Source organism: Xiphophorus maculatus, chromosome 9 (assembly GCF_002775205.1).
Source record: "Xiphophorus maculatus strain JP 163 A chromosome 9, X_maculatus-5.0-male, whole genome shotgun sequence".
In the NCBI taxonomy this organism is placed as follows: Eukaryota; Metazoa; Chordata; class Actinopteri; order Cyprinodontiformes; family Poeciliidae; genus Xiphophorus; species Xiphophorus maculatus.
The window spans coordinates 6470246-6497293 of record NC_036451.1 but is presented as its reverse complement, the minus strand read 5'-3'; the positions used below and the strand labels follow the sequence as shown (position 1 = coordinate 6497293).

General features: G+C 37.1%; 2 protein-coding genes across 9 annotated transcripts in view; one reads left to right on the top strand and one right to left on the bottom strand.

Moving 5' to 3' along the window:
• Positions 1-15050, top strand: part of pde4c (phosphodiesterase 4C) — a 113656-nt gene extending 98606 nt beyond the window's left edge. For 6 of the 8 annotated variants that reach the window (XM_023339462.1, XM_023339464.1, XM_023339467.1 and 3 more), the window contains 12 exons: positions 1479-1552; positions 1633-1682; positions 2715-2827; positions 5337-5430; positions 8292-8464; positions 8542-8640; positions 9151-9315; positions 9413-9512; positions 10161-10315; positions 11435-11557; positions 12341-12523; positions 13285-15050. In XM_023339462.1, coding sequence (XP_023195230.1) covers positions 1479-1552; positions 1633-1682; positions 2715-2827; positions 5337-5430; positions 8292-8464; positions 8542-8640; positions 9151-9315; positions 9413-9512; positions 10161-10315; positions 11435-11557; positions 12341-12523; positions 13285-13854 — 1899 coding nt within the window. In that variant the 3' untranslated portion in view covers positions 13855-15050. Of the gene's footprint in view, positions 1-1478; positions 1553-1632; positions 1683-2714; positions 2828-3843; positions 4109-5336; positions 5431-8291; positions 8465-8541; positions 8641-9150; positions 9316-9412; positions 9513-10160; positions 10316-11434; positions 11558-12340; positions 12524-13284 lie in introns of those variants that run through there. The other 2 variants (XM_023339461.1, XM_023339466.1) reach the window with 2 other exon arrangements.
• Positions 15051-21081: 6031 nt separating this feature from the next.
• Positions 21082-22841, bottom strand: ifi30 (IFI30, lysosomal thiol reductase). The gene is made up of 7 exons (XM_005800878.3): positions 22648-22841; positions 22022-22210; positions 21863-21934; positions 21691-21783; positions 21477-21629; positions 21289-21357; positions 21082-21204 (listed from the first exon to the last, which is right to left on the bottom strand). Exons 1-7 carry the CDS (start codon positions 22786-22788, stop codon positions 21136-21138), a joined length of 786 nt encoding a protein of 261 aa, XP_005800935.3. The 5' UTR covers positions 22789-22841; the 3' UTR covers positions 21082-21135.
• Between the last annotated feature and the right edge of the window lie 4207 nt (positions 22842-27048).

Here is a 27048-nt window from a genome sequence, read left to right as displayed (position 1 = left end):
AATCAAGTCTGGAAAAGACGATTATTGATAGATGTGTTAATTAAGCCCTTAGTGGAACCATAAAAGCATTATTTAAAGTCCCTTTAGGATTTTTTGCAGTCAAAATCACTGATCGTGTGGTTCTATAATTTTTTTCCTCATTAAATGCCTTCCAGAATCTTCATCAAAGCAAAAAAGTTCAGAAAAAATAACAAACAGATTGGACACAAATCTTTAGTATTTAACAATCCTAATTAGCTTGATATCTGCAGACACAGATATAATCCACTTATGTATGTCAATAATGTGGCATTTTGTTATTCTCCATATCGATCAGAGTATTTCTTGACATAAAGTGAGGATAAGGCAGCAGTTTAGCTAAAGTAAGAAATACTGCAACCTGCAGGTGGGAGATAGCAGTCACTTAAATTCACTTTTTGACCATTTTGGCTGGAAATTTTCCAATTAAAAACTGTAGGGCAGGGGTCTCAAACTCCAGTCCTTGAGGGCCGCAGTCCTGCAACTTTTAGATGTGCCTCTGCTGCACCACACCTGAATAGAATAATTAGGTCATTAGCAAGGCTGGGAGAACTGATCTACACAAGGAGGAGGTAATTAAGCCATTTCATTCCAGTGTTTTGTACCTGTGGCAAATCTAAAAACTGTAGGTCTGCAGCCCTCGAGGCCTGGAGTTTGAGACCCCTGCTGTAGGGACTGTTTTACAGACCTTGTATGCACAAAAGGTACTAAAAAATACCAGTGATATTTAAATCCTAAAGATAATGTCTAATAGCCCATTAAATTTAAATAGAGACGGGCCGGTTACTGACATCAAGGCTTTCAAAAGGTAAGGTATCAAAACTGCTAAACCTTTTATTTGCTGTACCTACAATTTAACATCCTCCACCCCCACTGTTTATTTGCTCTGCAGGTTAGCTGGCTGAAAGAATAGCAATATAAGAGGAAAAAACGGTCAAGAAAAACATTAAGGAGGCATCATTATCCTGTGGGGATGCAAGGCGCATGCAATCAATATTAATAGAGTAAAACCGTAAAACATTTTTGAAACATTTGCCAAAATAAGAGAACAAATGTACAAAAGTAAATTTGGAAAAGTAAATTTGTACAGAAAAAGGCAAAACACTGAGGTGTTATGATAATACATTTTAGACCACAAACTCCACGTTTAATTTTGCCATATGTGTTTGTTCATTCTCTAAGGACTGTAATCTATTGTGATTTCCAGCAAAATATCTGTAAACTTCTTTTTAAATAATCTTCCAGTGCAAACTGATTAATTTAAAGATTCATACAATCACATTTGCACAAACAACTGCAAAATCTTTGAGAAAAAAGGGTTTCTGCTATGACAAGCTGTTAACTGATTAATTGATCTTTGTTTTGTCAGAGTAAAAACGCTAATACAGAAGTGTGTGGTTGTATCATGTCTTCAAAAAATTTGTAATACTCCTTTAAGAAGCTTTCTTTGCTTTCTGTAGGTTCTGGCCAGTCTGCGAACAGTAAGAAGTAACGTCGCTGCTCTGACGCATCTCCAAGATCGTGTCGTGAACAAGTAAGAGCAGAGTTAAGGAATGACAAACTGCTGGATGGTTTTGTTAATTTTACCAAAACTTCCCCTGCTTTCTGCTCCAGACGACCATCGAGCGCCAGTCAGCCGCCGCTGTGCAAACCGTGTCTCTCAGGTCAGTTCATGATGAGACTCTATGAAGTTGTAGCTGCAGATAAACGTGTTTGGTTTTAAAGTATATAGGTTTTATTACAGCTTTTTCTTTTCAGCTGTGTCTAGGCTTGTAGCTCTTAAGTTTGCATCCCCTGAAAAAATTTATAATTTTTATTTTAAAGAATGTGAATGATAATTAAAAAAAAAAAAAACTTTTTCTCATTTTTAGTTTTGGTTAAAGTCATTTACTATCAAACAATCAAGTGTGTGAAGCTTCCTAATTAACTCTGATCAAAAGTTACGTAACTCAATGTCTTGTCTTGATGGCATATTCCAAATCATAGATCTTTTGATAGATTTAGTTTGGCTTAATCTTAATTCTAGTTTTGTTTGAGAAAATTGCCATTTAAAATAACTTATCTGTTTCAAAAACAATGGAAATGTTGAGTGGGACTTATCTGTGTTTCATGCTTTCTTTACTTTAAGGTTTTGTGGCTCAAAAACCTGATAAAATTTATTATTTCACTACTGATGCATAAATCTGTATGTTGTTCTTTGCCCAAATTAAAATCTGAGCAAAATATGAGAGATACATGTTGACTTTCACATCTTACATTTAATTTTTACTGTTTATATTTTCAAACAATTTTCTGTATAAATGAAGGTACCAATTTAATTATTTATTTTTAAAAAACCTATTGTAACCAATCGATTAAGTTTATTTGTATAGCACATTTCAGTAACAAGGCAGTTCAAAGTGCTTTACAACATAAAAGCACAAAAATATAAATTCATAAAAGACACCATATAGTCAACAGTTGCAAAAACAATTTAAGCTTTTTTTTAGATATTTATAATGAGTTTATTGAACTAAACTTGGGACAGATTCAAGATAAATTTTGTGTTCTCCCTTTCTGAGATAAACAATCGGTGGATTAGTCATTAGGGAAGTTTTAATAAAATTTTTGTTATAAAGTTGGAAACTGCATCCTGATAATCGTTTCATGTTGTCCCACCTTTTACTTGAAACGCGTGGGTTTTTTTTACCTTTCAGAAGAGCCCTATCAGAAGCTCACGATGGAGACTCTGGAAGAGCTGGACTGGTGTCTGGACCAGCTGGAGACGCTGCAGACGAGACACTCAGTCAGCGAAATGGCGTCCAATAAGGTAAAGGACTTCCTGTTCGCTGTCACGCAACACAACGCAGCTACAGCTGTTCCTGAATGTCTTACAGCGTCTGCTTATAAACCGTTTGGCTCATTAATGCCATTTTCATCAAGTTTTTAAAGCATGATTTAAAGCTGCAATATGCAACTTTTATTTATAAAAAAGTTTTTACTTATTTGTTAACTCTGTCACCATTTTGTGACAGTATAATATGAGACAAATGATTGATGAAAAAATCAGCTCTTAAAAATCAAATTAAGAGACCACTTAAAATGATAATTTCTCTGATTTTACTTTTTATAGGTTTATGTTTGAGTAAAATAAACATTGTTCTTTTATTCTATGAACTACTGACAACATGTCTCCGCAATTCCAAGCATAATTTTTTTATTTATTTGCAGAAAATTAGAAATGGTCAAATTTACGAAAAAGACGCAGTGCTTTCAGACCTCAAATAATGCAAAGAAAACAAGTTTATATTCATTTAGAAACAACAATACAAATGTTTTAACTCAGGAAGAGTTCAGGAATCAATATTTGGTGGAATAACCAGGAGGTTTTCAATGGGGTTCAGTGCAGTGGGCTCTTCATTTTTTCCAGAACTGTATGTGAAAAATATATTTAAATGAAAGTTACATCCTGCAACTTTAAATAATGTATTTGTCATATTTTCTGCAGCATAAAATCTTATTTATATTGCTTTAAAAAATGACATCCCATATGAACAAAAAATGGTATGTATTATGAAAAGGCACACCAAGGTTTTATCACATCCCTCCTCTAAAAGAGTCAATTAGCATCACTTCTTTCTGTTTCTCCACTCTGTGTGGTTTCTCTGTCACACCATCGGCCAATCAGCTCTCAGCTTTCCACCCTGCCTCTGAAGCCAGTCGAATATGATTGGTCGGAGGGGAACGGGGGGCTGGAGGCTGCATGCAGGACTGAGAGGAGAGTTCCTCGCAGAAACTCCTTTCGTCCCTCTTTCTCATTGACAGTGTGCCGCCGTAGCTGGATAGGAGACTGCAGTCAACACCCTCCCTATCGCTCCTGATGCTGGAGATCTCTCCATTCCATTCCTGTATCCCCCAACCTTATCAGCACCGGGGCTGTGGCAGGACATTTGCCATATTTTCTACAGGATAAAATCTTATTTACATTGCTTGGTAACAGTTGATTGGTAACAGGAAAAACTTGGATTTGTACTGCAACTAAGAGCAGCATGCGTTGGCTGACATGCTTCAGCTGGCAGTTTGGGTTTGTCTGTGCTGGAGACTCAGACAGGTGAGTGACAGGGAAGTGGAGCTGGTTTCCCTTGTTTGGAGGCTTTGCAGAGGTGAGGCTGTGGGGGGATCTTACACATAATGTTGAGAGAGGCTGACTGTCGGATCTTTTCACAACTGGACCTACAAACAGGTTGATGCAGATGCATTGTGAAAAGCTGAATAAGTATTCCTAATGAGCATGATGCATGCAATAGATTTTGTGTTTGTAAGTTCAGGAAAAGTCACGGCAGAGGAAGTACTATACTGTCTGTCACCTTTAGGATGTTTTTGGACACACCTGTATTTGTGTCACTCATATAAACGCCTCAGCATCCTTACCGTTTGCCTCCTCCCTCAGTCACCACGTGCTGAAGCCATTACATAATCAGTGTGGACATCGCCACGGCGATAAATTCATGAAGACACACTGAACATTATTGCTTCCCAAAAACACTTATGGTCAGGAACAACATCACTGTTTAACTTCTTCTTCTTTTACGTTGTAATTGAATACAGAGCAGAACATTTATCTTTAAAATATACAGTAACTACAGTAATGACAAGGTAATAAATGATTGTTTCTGCATGATAAACATTCATACTCTCTGAACTACAAATGTCACAAATATCTGCATTGCATTCAGCAGTATCATCTGGGCCATACTGCTTCCAAACTCATTCAATAAATTTGAATGTTATTGAATAGTTCAGCTATTTTAGGAACTTTATCACACATTATATACACAGATGGATGTTTTTCCACTTAAAACTAATACAAATATGACATTTAAAGTTAGAATATTACCAATAAACAGACCAATAAAAAAGCTATTTTTAGAATCAGAATGGGGGATTAGTGAAAAGAATGTTTAATACCTGGCTAGAGGTTATTTTCAAGATATTTTTAATCTGACAAACAAGACTAATTAGGATGTATATTATCATTTAATGAATATGACTGTACAGATTGTTTTTGCCCATTCTTTTCAGTGACATTCTGCTTATTGTAAGTGTCTTTGGCTGATAAAGATATTAAATAAATCACCAAATTTACCACAGGTATACCTGTCTCAGTAAACTACTGAAGAAAAAAATGTATTCAATGTTTTAAAGGCATTATTGCAATAAATATTTAGTACTAACCTGTAAAAAGAGGTCAATTTATGTACTAGTTGCAGTCAATAATGTAAGGGTTTTTTTTTAGGCTACCCACTCATTTTTGTATTTTTTTGTTCTCTGCTTAACAGTTTAAGAGGATGCTAAACCGTGAGCTGACGCAGCTATCAGAGACGAGTCGCTCAGGGAACCAGGTGTCAGAGTACATCGCCAACACTTTCCTGGGTAAGTTTGTCACATGATAACAGAGTTTAAAATCGTGCTCAAAGACAGGCAACTAGTAATTTTTGTAGTGACAAATGAGTGTTTTATTTGTCAAGAAGAGGTGATTCCGACACAAAATTAAAATGCTGGTAGACCGCTATTAACACCAGAGACAAATATATTAAAATCTGTGAGAGGAGATGATGAGAATGTGATTGTGGTGCAACTCATCCTTAAAATAGACGCAACTGCATGCATGTTTCCTAAATTTGAATGATGAATTAATAAAAGGATTATTAGCTGATTATATTTTAGAAAATTTATGATTTTATCAACTGTGTTGATTGTCCAGGTTAGCATCCCTTGCAAACATCCTAAAAGCCTTTTTCATGTTTTGTCATGTAAATTAAATGTATTTTATGTAATAGGACAACATACATTGAAACATTTCTGAGAGGTGAATACTTTCACAAGGCACTGTTTGTGCAATATACATTAGCTGAGTTGTGCAACATGCTATGGTAGATAAAAAACATTGCAGAAAACAATGAGTTGTGTTTTCTTGGGCTTTATAGGGATGTGTTTGGAGGCGAAAGCCTTGAGTCATATTTAGAAAAAAAACTGCTTAGAAATGAGTAAAAAAGGATAACATATTGAAATGATAAAAGAGAAAAATTAAATATGAATAAAGAGGAAGAAATTTATAGAAAATAAAAAGAGATAATATAGGGTCTTAGAAAGGGAAACAAAATGTACATAAAGAAGAAACAAATATTTTTGTCGAAATGAGGCCTGGAAAAGAGCATTTTTCTGAAGGAGAGGACAGACTGGGAAGGTGAGGATTTTTCCGTCTCTGAAGCAGGAGGAGGTGCGGCAATAGACAGCATTCCCGGACACATTGTGTGGCGTTGTCGTGGCAACTAGGTTGAGTATTATCCGACGGCGTGTTGCATCAATAGGAGGCTCAGTCTTCGGCAGCTCCTCTGGCAGGATGGTCCAGCCAAACGAGGATGGAGCCATCAGTCCGGCTCCGTTGTGAGATGAAAGCCTCAAGCCTGGCCGCGTTTGGAGATGAACCCCATGGCTCTGGGCGTGAGGAAGAGGAGGCACTGTGAGAGAGGTGAGAGAGGCCAGACGGTGCCTCCTGTGAGGATGTTGTTAGGATCGGTGATGCGTCTGAACGCTGGCGTGTGCGCCTGTGTCGGGCAGCTGCTGCTGCAAGGCTAATGAAACCAATTACAGCTGGAAGATACAAAGGATAACGTATGAAAGTGAGGTAAAGGTGTTAAAGCAGGTGGATCGCTTTTGGTTCGTACAAAAATGGATGAGTCATTTTAACGTGAGCGTGTCTGCTGGGACAGCACCTTTGTGTCATCTAATGGCATGGAGATCATGTCTGCTGTGTCGGTACAAAACCTTCTGCAGATTTTTTATCATAAAATCCCCTTTTTTATTTTTTTATGAGTGCTTTTCCATTTTAGAAAACATGAGAAGCTTTTTGTAATTTGGATTAAAACAACCAATGTTTCTGCTTTCTGTGACTTGGTCCTCTACACATGACAGAAACAGGACATACAACGTTCTGTCTAGCTTTTCTACACTCTTGAAGTTGGTGTTTATTTTCCCTCTGATGCAACGCGAGTTGTTCACAAGGTCATTGTTCTGTGTTATGCTGAAAAGATGCCAATATGCATGCACATCCACCATAGAAACATATTCTGAAAGACTGAAACTAGAATCTGAATGTTGTGGTCAATTTTCTCTAGTTTTTGGAAATCTTTGTCCTATGAATATATTTTATATCTAATTCTTATTTCTCTTTGATAACTAAATTAGAACAACTAATATTTTATTTTAGCCTATCTGCTATAACTTATTAGCTACATTAAGAGTAAATGTGACGTTGTGGCACATGTGAGAGTACAGACACCACAAAACACAGTTTTACTATTTTAAAACAGTTGACATTTTAAGCTATCTTTAGCATGTTTTATTAAAAATTAACCAGACTAGTATCGCTTGTATTACATATGCCAACTCTCTGTACTTTCTGTAATAAGTCGACCCTAATGTTACTGCTAAGGTTAACATGGTTTATATCCGCCATGTTCCTTGACCGAAACAAGCTGAAAGCTCAGAAAGAAAACAGAGCAACTTTCCTGTTATCACTTAAAAACTCTGCTTTCTTGCAGCCTAAATGATTAATACAGTTTTCTTTTAAGTGTTTTAATATCTACTTTATACCTTCTTGATTATGAAAATAGCTGCTTTTGAGTATTCTTCTCTCAGTAACAGCATCCACACCCAAGAAGGTTTGTTTTTAGAGGGTCATCAATGCACTGCTTCATCGTAAAACTAAGGAGGTTCTGAGTTTAAATCAATGCTGCGGCATTTCTGTGTTGAGTTTGCATGTTTTGCCCTTATATACAAAAGTGACCTTCCTATTATCTCCTGAAAGTATTGCTCTCTCTCAGCTTTATGTGTAAGAATCATTTTGTTTTAAATAGTGTTGTGGTACAGAAAAAAACAGTTACTGTCACTGGTCAGGATCCATGTGAGGATCGTCTCATTTCGGTCGGAAACCGATTTTTTTCTAGAGAAAACTGATGAAAAACTTTTCATCTGTGTCATAGTCATTTTATGATTATGAACAAACACATAGACTGATTAAATGTAGATATGAGTTTACAAGGTGAGCAAGTTGGTTAAATAAAATTAAAAACAAACCTACCTGCCTGTCATATCTGTCAGTTGCTTGGACCATTGTTAAGTTTGGACACTGGAGCAAATGGTTCTGGGAGCAGACATGTTTCCAAAGCTCATTTGTTGGATCTGGCCTTAACTTTGTGTCTGTTTTGTTTCTGTGTTTCTTGATGCTCCAGAGAAGCAACATGACTTGGAGATCCTGTCTCCGCCTGCTAAGGAGAAGGAGAAGAAAAAAAGGCCGATGTCACAGATTAGCGGTGTGAAAAAGGCCACACAAAGCCCAAGCTTAGCGCCTGCTTGCATCCCTCGCTTTGGAGTCAACACACCGCATGAGAGCATGTTGGCAAAGGTATGATCACACACTGAAACGCCAAAAGAAACACACAGAAATGTTCTGGATAATTTGCATGTTTTTGCTCTTCACAGGAAATTGAGGACCTTAATCGATGGGGTATGGATATTTTCAAACTAGCAGAATATTCAGGAAATCGCCCTCTGACGGTGATGATGTACTCCATTTTCCAGGTAGGAAAATCCTGCTGTAAGAAATAGTTTTCTCCACGAATAGCAGAAAAGAAGGGAAATTAAAATGGTGCACATTAAGTTTAAATGCAAAAAATGGGTGCTGAGTTAAATCACCACATTTATGTTCATGTCTGTATTAATATGTTATATGTATGTGTCTATGTGTGTGGGAGGGTGTGGGGGTGTGCACGTACATGTTTGTAAATGTATATATACTGTGTGTATGTATATGTAGAAATATTTTCATAATTATATCTCTAGTTTAGCTTGTAAACTAGCTAAAACAGCTAGTATAGCTAGTTTAGCACTGTACATTTTTTCTACACTGTAAATTTTTTTACACTGTACAATGTTTTATTCTGTTGTTTTTCATTTCTGTTAACTCTTGTTTTATTCTGTCCACTTTTTGCTGTGACATCTTAAATTTGTGATAAACGATGATCTTATCTTAATTAAAAGATAGTTTATGCAGATAGTTGATGTTTTATTTGCTTGTCTTTCCATCGATAGGAGCGAGATCTTCTGAAAACCTTCAAGGTGCCAATTGACACTTTCCTCACCTTCATGATGACTTTAGAGGACCACTACCATGCGGACGTAGCTTATCACAACAACATCCACGCTGCTGATGTGGTGCAATCCACCCATGTTCTCCTGTCCACTCCTGCTTTAGAGGTGAGCGCTGTAGGTTTTTTTGCCCACTCTTTCCACTATGTTTTCGGGTTGAGGTACCGTTAAATTGAGCCTGGTTTGATGTTTTTCTTCATCCAAGGCGGTGTTTACAGACCTAGAGATCATGGCCGCTCTTTTTGCAAGCGCCATCCATGACGTCGACCACCCAGGCGTCACCAACCAGTTCCTCATAAACACAAGTATGTCACTTCCTGTTTTTGCATTCAGCAGGGATAACAGATGTAAAGTATCCTATATGAATTCATAAATTTGAGCTGTTTCTCTGCCAAAACAACAGCGTTAACACACTCCTCCTGGTTCTGATTGGTTGCTTTTGGTCAGGAGCCGTGTATTTTTTCAGATAGCAATACTAGCACAGGGAGGAGATGAAGGAAATTAATCGTATCTATCTCATAACAAACTGTCACGACATGGTGACGGTTTTAACAAATATGTAAAAAACGTCTTTATATATAAAATGTTCATACTACAGCTGAAGAATAGACTTTTGTAAGTGTTTAAATGAAAAGTATTTTATGAGCGAACAGTTTCTTGTCTTTTATAACAATTCAAACATACTAATAATAGCAAGTAAAGAGTGTAGTTTATATAGGTGTTTAGGTGATTCCCACTCCAAAAATGTAATAAACATGATTATAATTAAGTAGTTATGCTAAGTCTGGAGTAATTTATTTAATGTAAATGTAACCACCATAAACCATTCATTATTAAGCAAAACAAAAAAAGAGGCCAATATGGGATTTGGCATAAGTCACAGTTTTCTGTAGAACAATGTTTAAAGTGCTGTTGTTGTTGGATAGTGACAGTTTCCTCCTTCCTTCTTTGAGGTTCTGAATTGGCACTAATGTACAACGATTCGTCTGTGCTGGAGAACCATCACCTCGCTGTTGGCTTCAAGCTGCTGCAAGAGGAAAACTGTGACATCTTCCAGAACCTCGGCAAGAAACAGAAAGACTCACTCCGGAAGATGGTGATTGACATGGTAAGGCTGGGACTCCTTTTTATCCTTACAACTCTGGAAAACAATTTGAAAGTATGGAATTTCATTAAATATGTTCAGGTGAAAATAAGTATGAGAACAGAAGGAAAGAATTAGATTTAATTCTATGTTTCATTGTCTAAATATCTCCATCTGTCCATCTTTGAAGCCTGACCTCAAAAATTTCTCTTTTAAATTTAGGATTAACATTTGTTTTTCTAAAAGGAAAAAAATTTACTAAAATTTTACTCCAGAAAAGTATGAAATCTTGACATGAAAACGGAGAAGGCCTGTTTGCCAATGTCAGTGTGAAATTTATATATACAGTATATCACTTTTAAAAGCAGGTTAAAACTGCACCAAAGTTTTGTACAAAAACGACAGCACAATACAATAGGTTGATGAAAAGAGGGAAAAAAAAAGTAAATAAAATAAAAAATTAAATATCACAACAAAAAAGTTACAGTATCAGGCCTCAATTAAATGCAAACAAATAAAAATAAGTTTTAAGAACGATTTAAAATGATCCAAAGACTAATAAATTATAAACTTTCAAATTTATTTTCATGACTTTAATTCGGCCACGTTTACACAGCAGGCAAATGCGACCCAAATTAAAGTTTTTTTGGCCTAAATGTGACCCGTACTTAACTTTTTAATAGCAGGCTGAACGGCACTAATTCTGATCTTCTGAAAAATCATATTTGTGCCACTTTCATACGTGGGACAAAATCCAATACAGTTTTCAAAGCATCTGAAGTCAGAACAGTCATGTCGCATTAATCCAACTTTTACGTTATTGACCTGAGACTTGTATATAAATTATTCCCCAGAAGAAGCTAGATAGAACAAATCCATGTCGGAAACAGAAATGATCTGGAAAAAATGTCACAACAAAATTTCTTGCTGCTTTTCTCAACTGAACAAACTAATATTCATATTGATTCAATTTATTTCTTTGTGTTATCACTGCATTAGGCAAAAAAGGCCAAATATTTGGAGCTGCAGCAACTTATAATGTCTTAGTACCTTGTGAAGGTTGATGTTTAGTGATTAAACAAATTTAATTTGTAGTTGTTCAGGAGGATTTGAGTTGTGTGTGTGCTGCTTTGCTTTGTGCAGGTGCTGGCCACAGATATGTCCAAACACATGAACTTCTTGGCAGACATGAAGACGATGGTGGAGACCAAGAAAGTGACGAGTTTGGGAGTCCTGCTGCTAGACAATTATTCTGACCGCATCCAGGTAATGAAGTGCCAAATGATACAGTATGAAATAATTCTGACATTTTCTTTTTTTTTTTAAATGTATTTTAGAAATGTTGTGCGTGTTTGTTATTCAAAAACACTCTTGTGAAGGACTGAAGCACTTTAGCGTGTTTGCTAACTTTGGAAAAAAAAATTCCCCTAAATTAATTTTTCCAAATAAATTCTAAAGCACTAATTTTGACATTTGTGTTGAAGTTTTTGTTATCGACTTAAGAATCCTTTCAGTAGTTAGACGGTTATATTCATGCTTTTATTTTGAAGTGGGTGAAGACTGTTTATGTCGCAGTTCCATTTCCTCTCCTTGCAAAATTTATTGAGAAAATGGCAAATCTACAACAAAAATCTTTACATGTATACAAGTTAAACTTTACAAGTGTGCAAGTATACATCAAAAAAGAAGCAAAGGTTGACCGAAGAATGCAGCACCTTAATGAACAACCAGGACTGATAATTAAACAAATACATGATGAACTCTACATATATTAATTGTTTTCAAAGTGTCCTCATATTCTGCTTGTGATACATGGTGGGTTTCAACATGGTTGAATTTAGTGTGTTAGCATTAGCTTCCCATAAATATCATGTTGGTGTAGTTCTTTAGCATTAGCAGAACTAATGTTTATGATTAGTGCTTTGGTGGATCTGGTTGTATTATTAGCAGAATGGAGTGCTTTCACTTATTTTGGATCACAAACACTATAGAAAATGTATTGTTTCATTCAAGTATCTTCTGGCTCAGAAGTGTTTTTTTTTGCTTCAGGTTTTACAGAACATGGTCCACTGTGCTGACTTAAGTAACCCAACCAAACCACTGGAGCTGTATCGGAAATGGACGGACCGCATCATGGTGGAGTTCTTCACGCAGGGAGACCGAGAGCGGGACAAGGGGATGGAGATCAGTCCTATGTGTGACAAACACAACGCCTCCATAGAGAAGAGCCAAGTAAGTCAAATCTGACCTACATGGTTGCACATCATATTGTGGAAAGTTCATATTTTTACAAGACAAATCGCCCAAACTTATGCTGCGTTCATACTGCAGCCCGAAATGACCAAATGTTTTGACGTAATAGGACCTGTATCTGATCTTTTCATGGCAGTCTGAACAACACAGGTCAGATTCTTTTCGAATGCAACCCAGGCCACTTGGCTATCCGATACGTGTCCGATTCAAATGTGACCTAAAGTCCAGGTCGCATTCATCCTACTTGAACATCACTGATACTCAACAAATGTCAGTATTCTGATACACGCAAGCGGGAAGAATAACTACAACCATGGTGGACTATAACGAGGATTAAGTTGTTAATATTCTGGCTCTGGTTGGACAACAACTTCAGTATCGTATGTTATGCTCCACCGTTAGCATCCATGTTTACTTCTGCAAACACTGAGCACTTCTTGTTTTAATGGTGGTTGGTAAAACACTGAGCGCACTCTCTATGTGTGACGTTATTGCGCCTCTAGTGTGCAAGCAGGACACTTTCAGGTTGCTCTTCACACTGGAGATCACATACAGATCGCATATTTTTGGAAGTGTGAACAGCCACGGCAAAAAAATTCATTTTGACAAAAAATCGGAATTTGGTCACTTTAGGCTGCAATGTGAACATAGCCTTAGTTATTGGTTTTCCTCTGTAGTCTTCACAAAGTTTATCGGCTGGTTCTGGTTTCTCTTCAGTGTTTTTGTATTTTCCCACCTAGGTGGGGTTCATCGACTACATCGTTCACCCGCTGTGGGAGACCTGGGCCGACCTGGTGCACCCTGACGCCCAGGACATTCTGGATACGCTTGAAGACAACAGGGAGTGGTACCAGAGCATGATCCCCCGCAGCCCCTCGCCGACGAGCCCGGACGAGCCTCACGCTGAGGTGGGACCCGCAGCTGGCACTCCAGGGTCAGGAGGAGCCTTCCCTTCATCGGGAGGAGACAAATTCCAGTTTGAACTCACCTTGGAGGAGGAGGAGGAGGACGAAGAGGAGGCAGGGTCTGACCTCGAGAGCCCCTTAGAGGAGGAGTCTCAGACCAGTGGAGATCGGAGACACAATTCGTCCTCACCGTCCCTGTCTCCAGACCCCCGCAGCGGCGGCGGCAGCAACAGGTACCGTCCTCCCTCCCCTCACCCGTCTCGGACCCTGAGTCTCGCCTCCATGTCGGTGCGGAGCCCCCACCCTCACAGGACGCTGGGCTCCCCGGGGCCGGAGGCTTCTGACAGGAACAGAGAGCTGAGCCAGGAGGGCGACGGCGTGGCCTGCCTGCCGATGGGAACGTAATGACAAGCAGGAGCCGCCCTGCCGCAGAGACATGAGCGCTGGAGGCTGGAGGCGTCGGCAGGGCGAGCCTTCGCCAATAATGTCTGTAAAATCACCACAGTCCCTTTACACTGGAGACACCTTCTCTGGAGAGCAGAGGAACAACTCGCCTCTGTGCTTTTCTTTCTTTTCCAGCAAGATGAAATGTTTTATCCTCTGTCTGAGTGCCTGATAGGCCTTCCTGGTTTCCTGCAGCTTCAGCTGATGAATAATTGCTGCATTTAAACTGGGAAGAGTGGAATTAAGGCTTGTACTTACACAAAAGGTAACAAAACCTAAAAGGAAACGTCTTCCTCCAAAATAACTGTGACATCTGAGCATGAGCGGCGAATGAGGACTACAGTGGTGTGACAGGGTTTTGGAAATGATTTTGCACCATCGTTTTAATTTAGGATAATTAAGTTGGAATAGGTGAGTATGATTTATTTCTTTAAGAATGGCGTGTGAAATGAGTCAGTTAACCAAATACGGGATGTAGATGAGAAACTCGACGGACCTAAACCTCAGGGTATGAAGTGAAGCATAAACCTAATGTAGCACAGGTGTACTAAACCCCCCAACCCAACCCCAAACCGTCTTTCCTGTTTGTCCCATTGAGAAATGAGACTTTGTCTAAAATGTCTGTCTTTACATTTATTTAAATCCCTTTAATAGAGAATTTGGCAGATGAAGCAATCAGATATTCAAACCAGCTTGTAGCACCATGGGAACCGAACACTTTAGACTGAACCCCGGTCTCACCTGTTGCAAAGACACCAATGTATATTTAGTTTGAGCTTTATTCTATTTTTTACCTTATATTTTAAATTGTTTATGTTTTAATTTCTGTACTGTTCCTCATTGTATGTTTGCTGGTCTTGTGTGTTTTTGTGCTGAAGAAAAGCATTTTTTAATCAGGGTGCCTCCAGTCCGCAGTAGCACTTTACCGTTCTGCTCTAGTATTTAGTCACACAAAGGGCTTCACCCACTGTAGGCCTACTGATCACAAAAAAAGAAACTGTACAGGACATTGGACTAGAGCTCTCAGAAGGCAGAGCAGGCCACAAAACTTAACATCTTATGGACGAGCATGAACGATCCCGGGTCTCCAGCAGCTTCTAAAGCTACAAGTTGAAGGTTTCTGTTGTTTTAATGAAAATTAAAATGATTGTGTAAACCTTCTGACTATTAAATGAAAGTACAATTTGCTATAAATCTGAGTTCATTCAAAGAAAACTCTGGGTCTCCTTACATCGAGGTACACAGGGTTCCTACACAGGCTTGAAATAAATACATTTTAAGATAAGTTTTGAAAAGGAACATTGATTTTAGAACAAAAATGCACCTTTAAGTCTTCAAGAGATTATAAATGACTTGTTCTCCCTTAATTGGAAGATTAAATAGTGCAAAAAAAATTTTTTCCTCTTCGTTAAATGCATCAAAATTAGGAACACTCACCATTTTTTATTCTATAAATGCATCAGGCAACCATGTATTTTAGGTTTATTTTGTCTACAGGACCCTTTTCCAGAAACCAAGCTGGATTTTATTTACTCTTCAAGAAAAAAAAAACCTCAAAAATGTTCTGGCAGAAACCTAGCAGTTATAGATAACTCTTCTAAAAAATACTCTGTTTACAAAGTTGTTAAAACTGTCACAATGTCCTGACAGTAGAAAATTACACAATTTGTGAAATTAGCTCTGACTGCCACTTAAAGAAAAGCACCATTCCCCTTCAGAAACAACCAGTCAGAACCAGAAGGAGGGCCTTAGCAGTGTCAATCATGCTCATCTGTGTGCTGCTCACACCCTTCCCCCATTTAGGCCATACCGTTATTCAGGCTCACGATTTCTGGTGTGCTGCAGCTGTGCTTATGGCAGAGAAACAACCTAACTAAATAGAAAAACTAAACCTATTGAGTTTTTCTCAGAACTTCCTACTGCAGCTTTAAATAACTCATATTTTGCACTCAGCATCCCTGAAGGATTAATTCTACCTTCAAAGTAATTTATTCAATATTTAAACCAGGAATGTTACAGAATTTATCAATGTTTTTGCTCCTCAATAGAAAATAAAACAAGCACAGCTGACATGTGTAAATGCATTCAGATTAAAAAATAAAAAAAACTATTATTTTTTTTAAATATTAAATTGTAGAATTTGCTCTAAGTTTGTCTAGATGCAAAAAGCTTCACACTGGCCTTTTTCTGCTCTACAAGTGAATCAGATGTTTCTTGAAATGTGGGGAAGAAAAGATAATAAACGCATTTAGACCAGAGTTTTGTATTAAAATTCCCAGGATACGTTAAAAATACCTGCAGAAATTTAAGTAGCATATAAAACTGAAAACATGTGTAGCAACCCTGTGTATAGCGACAAACTGTTTGCCTTTAAAACCGCAGCATGCCCTCCTCTTCAGGCTGTTGCATCCAGAGCGTCACTGCGGCTGGTCTTTGGTTGTGGTTGAGTTGGTTAAGCTCACACACTGCCCACTCTGTGCCTCTGAAGTTGAATGAAGTGTGTTTGGTTTGGTAATAGCAGCTTTCTTTATTCATAAAAATCCCACTGAAGAAATCAAAACCTCAGTTAACCAGCGACAACTGTTGGTTCCCCCGTTGCATTAAAAAAAGAACACAAAATCCGCACCAATGTAAACTTATGAACTTCTTGTGGTTTTCTGTTTGTTGTTAGTTTTATTATTTAAGAGAACATGTAAGTAGTTTGTCATGAGTTTTACACCTGCAAAGGATTTATGGTAAAGTTAATACATTTTCAGATTAATCTATTATGTATTTTATCTATTATGTATCATCAATGTGGCTTTTTAAAATGGTCATAAAAAACAAAATGTTACACTAAGTCTGTGTGTCAAACACTAACAGATAAGGAGGAATATTGGAGCAGTATTTATACAACCACATATTTTATCTTTTCTTTGTAAATTAAATGTTATATTTTTATTTCATGTTTTTTATAACTCTTCACTTTTTGTTTTTGGTTAAGTAGCTGTACATCATTTCAGTATAATGAACAAATACTATGAATCAACAGACAGGATCTTAATCCAGCATGTAGTTATTGTCTTTTTTACCACAGCACACAGTATAGAGAAAACCGTACATTTCTTTAATTATTACACAGACGTTGTTTGTTGTAGATCTATTGGTGTATATTTGTTAGACTCTCATTTTGAAAGTTTATAATTAGCTTTAACATAACTTCCATACAGGTGTGAAACAATAAGTAACAAATTACAGAAATTAGAAGCAAATTAGTTTTGTTCTTTATTCAAGTTTTGTTTTCATTATTTGGGAATCTGACTGGCTTTGGCTTTGAATTTATAATTTCTGAAACAAACAAGAAACTATAACTAAAAACTACAAGTAAGCAAACCCTGGTTGGTGGAGGTTGTCCTTACGATCCACAGTTACATCAGTTTTTTCAATAACAATGCTGATTGTCTGACTTGGATCCAGAATGCATTGAACTCGGATGTGACGCCATTCCTAGATCCCATCTTCAAACTCCAAACTCAGCAAGATTTTAGGAATGTTTTTGAAGGAAAATATTCGTTTTTAATGAACTGACCTCTTGAAACCTTTTAAAAAAATACTATGCTCTACCTGAATGATGCCAAGGTCAAATGAAGTGATGAGGATTTTTGTGATGGAGAATCAATTGAACAGATGGGATTTAATTGGGTCATTAATATTCATATTTTGATCACATGATTTATTTACAGACACAATGTTGTCAACTAAAGATTATCCAAATGCAACAATACGGTAGTACCAGAATTTGAAAAATAAAGTTGGTACTCACTTTTGGATTCATGCTAAACCAAAACAGAAAAGTAATAAAGGAGTGGAAACACCCAAACCAAACCAAACCACACCTCAAACATCAGCCACAGGTTAAAGTTTGCTGTCTAACTTTAAGCATTTTATCTTTTCTCACATTACAAATAAAGATGTCATGAACAGAAGAATGCTTTCCTCCCGCCGTGCCAACAGGGGCTGCTGTAGAGCTCAGACCTGCAACACCAGTTCAAGAAGGTTGGGACTTTGTGTAAAATAAAAACTGCATAAAATATGTTAAAAACCCATAATTTACTTACAATGGAGTGAATCTCCCTTTTAAATTTATAAACATTTTTTAAATTTCTGATTTGAGACCGGAGGACAGTTTTCTTCAGATTTTGGGAATCTTTTAATTATTTGATGAATAATTAAAAGATTATATGATGATATAATAGATAACACGATGTTCCGTCTTCCCAGTTCTGCACTGGGGAACATTTTTCTGAAATTTTTCCACCATTGTACAATTCAGCTTATTTTTATACCCAATTGCTACAAAATGCTCCTCCAGCAGCTTATTGTTTAAAACCTCTTACCTCTGCAATATTTTTTTTATTATGTCCTTTTTTGAGATACCACCATATTTAATTTTTTTTCCTCTAGAGGTTTTTTGACTTCTCAATTTTCACTTTTATGTTTACAGTTTTTTGTGAATCCAGGTGCATCTCATCAATCATTACGGTAATTTTTGAAAGTGAAAACTTATTCATTACACAATGAGTGTTATATTCCTGGCATTTATTTGTCTTAGGTTAGTTAATCATAACTACTAGATAATAACAAACCAAAATTTACCTTTTTTGAACTTTTGAAAGTCACATAAGACAAAAAAGTATTTTTAATACAGAAACGTTTTGGTATGTCATACAAAATCACAAGAAAAACTCGTAAGCAGATTAAGCCACCTGTACTCAAACATGGAAAGTTCAGTGGAAGGAAAAACTGAGGTAGAGAGACAAACTTAAAATTACCTGCAATAATCACTTGTAATATGTCTCCCTGTATGTAGTGAATCAACATAATACCTTAGTTTAATTTGCTGAGATGCACCTGTATTATATGGGTTTATATTTATATTTCAGACAATTTTTACGTTACACACGGTGTCCCAACTCTTACAGAACTGGGGTCGCACATTGGTTGGCGTTCAAACAAAGCAAGTTGTGTCCCGTCAGGTTAGGAGCGTCAGCCTGCTCGACTGGGAAGAAAAGCGTGCCACAAGTGTTGAAAACACACGAAACACCTGCCAGCCTACGAAGCTGTACATTTTTACACTAGAGATTTTAAACTGATTGTATCAAAGTCATTAACTTTATAAGTGTTAGTTTTTACAAATGAAACATGTTGACAGTATTTAAAGCAGGCGTTTTCATAGGTTTCTGTGCAGCGTAGAGAGCAGCCCTTTGCTAACCCCGATAGCGGAGAATGTTTGTATTTTCATGACTTTCATCTCTTTCTATACCAAGTACGTTTGGAGTCTAGAGCGCGTAGAGAGACCAGGCAGTTAGCGAGCACTACAACAGATAATTTGCTTCCTGGTTAGGCAGTTGTAGGAAACAATAGTCTAAACAGTATTTCTTTTTTTTAGGTAGTAAGCTTTATCAATCGGCCTTACATATGATAGGTTTGAGCCTCGTGTTAAAGGACTATTGTGCTGTTTTTTTGTTTTGTTCGATGCTGACCTTCAAACTGTTTGTTTTTCACCCCTAAAGAAATCAGATTGGGTTTCAACTAGAAAATGTTTTTTTAGCAGCATTTTTAGCTGTTAACCTTCTGTCATTTAGGATTCCTAAATCAAAAATATGTTTGAATTTCTAGTGTAAAAGAATACCCTTCACATGATGAAAATGCCATCTATATCTTATCATTTAAACATTTCTTACCTTTTGCATATTGATTCCGACATGCTGAAAAAACAGTAAGGATCTCCTGGCATTTTGTGGATCATTCCAAAAAACTTCAAATTTATTTATTTATTTTTTTTTACTTTGTTAAACGTTTGGTTTCCAAAGAGTAAAAGGTCCCAAAAAGTGAAACTCTGATCCGTCTACATCACATCATCTAAGCTCATGGGATATGGACCAAAAGAATGAGATCCTGGATACAAATGACGGAAATGAGCTTCCGTTTCGAGATACTTTGAAAAATAAAAATTTACTTTTCTATTAGCAATTTTTAATAATGCATCCTTAATTTTCAAGATCTTTAATTTTTTGAAAATATTCAAAATCGTAATTGAAAATTTTACAATGCAAAGGACATTTTTTCCATTCATTTAGTCTTTGTAAAAAAAAACTCACTGAGCTTCAAGTATTTTTCTTCTTATTGCAGAAAAGCTTGACAAATGATGCATTGGTGGCATTTTCATCATGGATTCTTTAAAACTTTTTTTAGACTCACATCTCCCAGTCTGAGGCGTCAGCTAGTTGGATTCAGCACTGTGGCTCAACACAGGACAACAGCGCCACTTGGTGTTAAGTGTGTTAGTTGGCAGGGGAGTTCCTGCTTTCATTTAATAATGCTGATACTGCCTTCATTCTTGTTAATGCAGTCTCTCGGTTTCAGTGTCGTGCAAATGTCTAAAGATATATTTATTCTTTAAATGTGTCAAGAACAAGTACTGTAAGACAATGACTGATTTTATGTTCCAGAGCCTAAAAACAAGTATGCTTTACTTGTATGTACTCGTCTGCCACTCCAATGTTTGTTTTTGTCAGAACTTATTTTGCTTTTGAAGCCAAAAGATTCTCGGGAGTTCAGGGTGTTATGTGAAAAATGCCAATAAATTAAATGGAAATTTATAAACTTTGTTTTTAGTTTCTTTCAGACTGCTGTCCTTTCCTTAAGAGAAAAATAGAGTTAATCTGCTTTCTAGAGTGTAGCATTTTAAGATGGTGTCTTCAAAAAGTTTGGCAAACAGAGCAATACTGCCACCAACTGCAAGTGTGAACAGATGTTGCAATCTATTCTCATACAAATTACATTTAAAAGGATACTGCCTGGTAGATTTTACTTTTCTAAAATTAAATGGGAGCTAGTTTTGACTGGATTCTTCATGAAACACTCCCAGTACTCTGCTGAAATTAGCAATACAATGCACCATGATTGTCCATGAAATAGAACTGTTGATCTTTCCAACATCTTCCTAGCTTGAAACCCACCAAATTGGCCTACTATTTTGTCACATTAGAAGCTCTTAAGATCTAGTTAGGCAATTTGTTGGATTGGAGCTTAATTGCATCACTTAATCATTTATGATTAACCAATCATGTATTCTCAGCCTGAAGTTTGTGATGCAACAAAAAGTCTGGGGGTGTCATTTTGTTAATCACCAAAACAGAAACAAAGTCCATTGACATTTTTTAATTATCCTTTAGTCATAGCAGACACATTTGAGTGAATTCATTCCGTTAAGCAGCCGCTTCTGCTCAGTTTAACCGGGGCGCCGGTGCAGACTGGGGGCTTCACTCCCTGTAGGTGATCAACAGTTAAACCATCACATTAAGGTCAACTTTTCAGTGGGGAAAGGAAAATGAAAACCTAGATAGTTCTCACCTTATAGCGATCACAGATCAGGTGAAACAGTGAAGATGTAGTCTTTGCTTCAATTTCTTTTGTGTACTCCTGCAACATGATTAAAGACATTTATGAATCTAAAACCAACCTTCAGCAAAGTCACAGAACTAGTCAAGAGTCTGGACACCACAACAGTTTCACTAGACATTTAACCAGCCATGTTTTACCCCATCAATCGTGACCCAAGGAACGTGTGTGTGAGCCGGGTTCAGAGCTCTGGTCATGACGGCGTAACCATGCATCAGCTTGTAACCCAGACGTCCAGTCACGCATGCGTCAACAGCGGCCCAGGATACGGAGGGAGCGTACAGCTGGAGACACTTTAAAAGATGAACAGTTAGCATCAAGCTACCAGACATGAAACAAAAGTTAAACACTCACTGGCTCTGCAGCATTCAGGACATTTGCAGCAGACTCCATGCAGTAGATGACTTGAAATGCCAGTGAGGTTCCAGTCAAATGGATGATGCAGGCCTTAAGGAGGAGGAAGACAGATGAAGGAAGTCTGTGCGTAAATGTTAAGCCAGTTAAGTGCATGAATTTTTTTCCAAACCTGAATCATGTTTCCTCTGCACTCAGGCTCTCCATGTTGACAGCTGAAGGGACTGTTTACAGATAAAACTTCCTGAAGAATTTAATTGAAACAGTCAAGAGATGTTTTAAACATGGTCCAAGTAGTCCATTACCCTAAATATCATTGTATGATTTGTACCTTGGCATTCCCATAAGGAACCAGCGTGAGGGACATGATGTCCTGCAGCATTGTCCAGGTGGGGAACAGCTGCTTGGTGATGAAGCGTCTGCAGTCTGGACACAGGCTCTCATAGTATAGGGTGAGAGCGACACGAGGAACCGTCTGGTTTGGCTTAATGGCACCGAGCTCCATGCATTGCTTCTGGACCTAGAAACAAAGGAGCAGACCAGGGTACAAGCGGAGCCATTTCCTTTGACCAAGTTTGGGTTGTTTGACCCAGAGCTGCTCTGCCTGGTCACATGAAGAGCCACTGGTTCCCAATTTCTGAAGCATGACTTTCATTTGAAATTAGACCAGAGGACACAAGATCACCATGAACAAACCTTCAGGGCTTACAGAAATAAAATAAAACCCCAGACAGACATTTAAGAGGTTAAATATATACACAGTAAGAATATATTGACAAAGTTTGGAGAAAACTTTACTTGCATCCTCACCAGGCAAATACAGAAACCTTAGCATTTAAATACACTTTGCATATTAATATTCAACATCTTTGCATTTGTTCAAGTCATTTTTGCTCCTCTGAACATTTTACTTTGAAATATCTCAGTTTACAAATTAAACATAGCCAAAGCTCTCACCTTGCATTCTATGGCGATCTCCAGAGACCGACACCACTGAGACGGAGGGAAACGACAGGCCGGTTTGGGATGAGAAAGCTCAAAACTTTTATGTTTGGTAGAGATCAGGAAAAGCACAGCAAGGATGCACAAAACCTTCATGATTCTTAGGAGGAAAAATATCCACACAGCTCCAAGACAGACAGCCAGAGAAGACTGAGAGAACCCCTCCTCCTGAGAGCTACTTAAAGTCATCACCGTCATCATCAGCTGATGAACACCAGGTGTTGCAGATCCAGCCCACATTTCTGAGTCTAATTATGATAATAATACATTTGGTAAATAAATCAGGCTTTTTAGTAAATTGTAAAAGTGTTCATGCAATCATGACAGTAAATCTTGGCACTAATGTTTAAATGGTTCTCACAGTACACCAAGCAGTTTTAAAATAGGCTGCAATTTTCTCTTTAAAATTTTGGAGATGTAATTTAAAAATTAAATAAAAGAAAAATCATGATGAATTTCTGTTTTGCATCTCTACTTCAACACACCTGAGTCAAATAATGAGGTCCTTAGCAGGACTCTGGAGAACTTGAGTGCACTTTGGGAAAGGGGAAGGGAAATCACTTATTAAAAGTAAAGAAATGGAGAAATGGCAAAAAATGTGGAATGAAGATAAGAAAGGAAGAAGATTATATGAAGTACAAAAGTCAGTTCGAATTCGAAACATTAATGAAAGAAACAGAAGAGAAGAAATAATAATTAGTAGATTAAGAGTAGGTCATACCTACTTAAATGACATGCTTTATACAATAGGGAGGAAAAATAATGATAAATGTGAGAGATGTGGAGAGAAAGAAAATGTAGAACACATCTTGATGAACTGTAAGTCAAATGAACTCGAAGGGGAAGAATAAAAGAGAATAGTTAGAAATATAGGGCATGAATGGAATCTTAAAGGTATATTAGGAAATGAAGGAAACATAACAGATATTCACAAATTAAGGAAAGCATTGTTTATTTATCTTAAGAATACAAAATTAAAAACTAGAATTTAATTGATGTGAAGTAATGCTTCTACACACTCATGTACAGTAGGTGGCGGTATGCACCTTAAAGTTGCTTGTGATCCGCCATAATAGAAAAGAAGAAGAAGAAGAAGAAGACTGCACTTAGGAGGTGATTCAGCTGTTGGATTCAAGTGTGTTGGATCAGGGAGACGACTAAGAGTTGCAGGACACCGGCCCTCAAGGACCAGTATTGCCCACCCCTGCCCTAGATGACCATCTAGTCATGGCGACTGACACAGGGGTCTCAAACTCCAGTCCTCGAGGGCCGCAGTCCTGCAACTTTTAGATGTGCCTCTGCTGCACCACACCTGAATAGAATAATTAGGTCATTAGCAAGGCTGGGAGAACTGATCTACACAAAGAAGAGGCAATTAAGTCATTTCATTCCAATGTTTTGTACCTGTGGCACATCTAAAAACTGTAGGTCTGCGGCCCTCGAGGACTGGAGTTTGAGACCCCTGATCACTGTACTAGAAAAACAATGTCTTTAGTCAGGGGCTTCTTCAAATTCTCTAATACAGTTCACTACAGGAGATCTTTCCTACCAACAACCATCTCCATCAGCAATATTTCTCTGAATAATTTCAATTAATATAAGTTACAACAATATTTAATTTCCAAATTGATCCCATTAGAAATTGGATCCGATTTCCAATGGGATCTAAAATTTATCCCAACACCGACTTGTGGTGTATACCGCCACCTACAGTACTGGAGTATGTAGGACAGAATTTCCATCAGCTAATTAACTACACCTGTTAGCTTAGCGGTTGTTGTCCTGACCAGCTGTTTTTGGACGAAGGATGACTTCCCTTTTTGCTTCCAGTGTGTCATTTACTTATTTATTTTGTTATCTAAATTTTTAATAACTTCAGCAATGAGCCAGCGTTCATATTAACCACGGCTGGTGTTTGAAGGTGAGAATCTATCACACGCTTTAGCATGTCGTGCTAATATGTTAGCAAACAGGCTGTTTTACTTTCTGAGCTCGTATTGAGATATATTTCGACTAGTGGAAGTCAGAAGATTTTTTTCAGTTTGAAATGTTGTCAACTGTCTGTTAGCAAGCTGCAGGCAGCCGAAGTGCAACTTTGGAAAAGCAGGGGCGGTTCTAGGATCAACTGAAGGTGCCCCTTCTCCACAAAAGCCTGACGAACATGAAGGATATACACTGCCTAGCCAAAAAAAAGGTAACATTATTATTTTGCTGGACTGTCCTGAGCCCACATTCCTGTGGTGTTGCTTTCATAGACTTCATTATTGTTATATATTTAATCTTACAAGTGTATTTTACAAATGGATGACAAATTCTCTTTTTAGTGTCTTTAATTTCCATCTGCTTTAGCATCATTAATAAACAATATTTGTGGTTTACTGTAGTCAGCTGCTGAAGCCTAGAAAGTGTTAATGTCTTTTAAACAAAACAACTGCTCATTAAACCATTTAAAATTTATTCGAGAACTGAAAGTGCTTACTTCAACATAATTTTCTCAGTCAGGTTTTACACCAACAGAATAGTTAAAGTCCAGTTTTTCAGGTAGGACCTTTCTAAAGAAAAACATTTTTCTCACAAGATGCGTGGCATTGCATAATTAATACAGAAAATAAACATTTACAGTAACAAGATTGCTTCCAAAAAACATTTTGATCAACTCTGTTATTCTCAGAATCAAACAAGAGACACTTTTAGTCGTCCACAAAGGAAAAGAAAATAACAAAGTCACAGAAACATCATCCTGACAGTGTTTTTAATGTGATACAGAAATTAAAAAAGGATTAAACCATATACACAGATCAGAGATCATAGATAATGAACATTTTACTAAGCTAATGACATTTTCAGCAAATTGAAAGTAACAACATTCAAAGGAAAAAAACACAAAAGCAAGATAACATCTCATCATGGCATGGAAGGCGGTTTTGGATCCAAAGCCAAAAAAAATCATTAAGATACGAAAGATGAGTCTTCCGATTAATTTTATTCTCAAAGTTAATTTCTATTTTTAATCCCACCCAAACGTTTACTATCCAACACTTGCCTGTAACTCTGGATAAGATGTGATCGCTGACCTTTGACTAACATGACATTTCTGTTTAGCAACCAAGAAACTAAAAAAATTTAAGTTATTCAAATTCTTCCAAGATTCTGTAAAGGAAGTTCTGTGCAGCCACAGATATCCCTGTTTCTCCCCCGACTTTTTCCTTTCACTCAACTTTCCATTTATTGTGCCGGATACAGTGTTGTGAGCAATCTTGACCTTTTGAGGTTTTCCCTCCAAATGTCAAGTCAGTAATTTTTCTTAGAAATTTGAGAGGAAGGAAAAGATGTGGTAGGTCTAAAAGCAGCAGTACATGGACATGCTTTTCAGAAGACTAATATTTCTGTGTTCAATTACATTTTGTCTAATTTTTTTAGTAGTGTAATTGAAATTTGCTGTAAACCTTAAGAATCCAAATAAACAGAAATAAGCACTTCAATAAATTTGCTTATTTCAAGTGTACAGTGACTAAGTACTGAAAATAACTTTTGAAGTTATTTTAATTTGACATGTGACTATTTTCACAAGTTAGGGACCACTAAAATGTTTCTGATTTCAATTTCTAAGTTGCAAACATGTTCCATTCTTTTACTTTCTATCGACATCTTTTTATCTGCTAAAGCCATTCTGTTTTCCATACACTGCAAAAGTAACTTTTTAGGAAATGTTAAAAATATTCAAATTTGCATTAGCTGCATGGAAACAGCCACAATAAAAACACTTACTCTTACACCTACAGCATTGCTCTCTCTCCATTCTCTCTCTGTTCTGTAGTAACAAGCCTCTCAAGTCGTCTTTTAAACAAAAAACTAGACTTAACTGTAGAGAAATGCAACTGTTTTCTAAATTTCAACCCGGCTAGTGGATTTATTCTTCCATGCCACAAGTTCTTAACATCTTGCACCATTGAATTCAGTCACTCAGGAGGAAAAACGAAAACAACTACTAATAATTACAAGAAGTAGACTTTAGATAATTGCCAAACTGAATAGTAGAAGTTTTGAAAACAAATAAATAAATAAACATCCCAATAAATTCAGCTTTATTTTATGTTGCTGCACATCCGCAACAACAGCTATAGCATCCAAAGGGTTAAAAAGATGTTTGGTGCCATGAAATATAAATTGGTGCTTAATTTCTCCCAGCATCTATTCTCATTTCAAAATATTCTTTTTTTTAATATTCTGTTTGCACAGTGATAAAACATTTCATATACAGAAAGCAACAAATGACACAGAAAAAGACCAAATTGTGCACAAAACTCTCTGACTTTACAAAATATCAATTATATTTCAGTAGCCATCTAGATATAG

Coding starts and splice junctions, on each gene's coding strand:
- ifi30 (XM_005800878.3), bottom strand. CDS start 22,788: ATGAAGGTTTTGTGCATCCTTGCTGTGCTTTTCCTGATCTCTACCAAA. Junction 22,211..22,647: donor AGATCGCCATAGAATGCAAG/GTGAGAGCTTTG, acceptor CTTTGTTTCTAG/GTCCAGAAGCAATGCATGGA. Junction 21,784..21,862: donor GCAGAGGAAACATGATTCAG/GTTTGGAAAAAA, acceptor CTCCTCCTTAAG/GCCTGCATCATCCATTTGAC.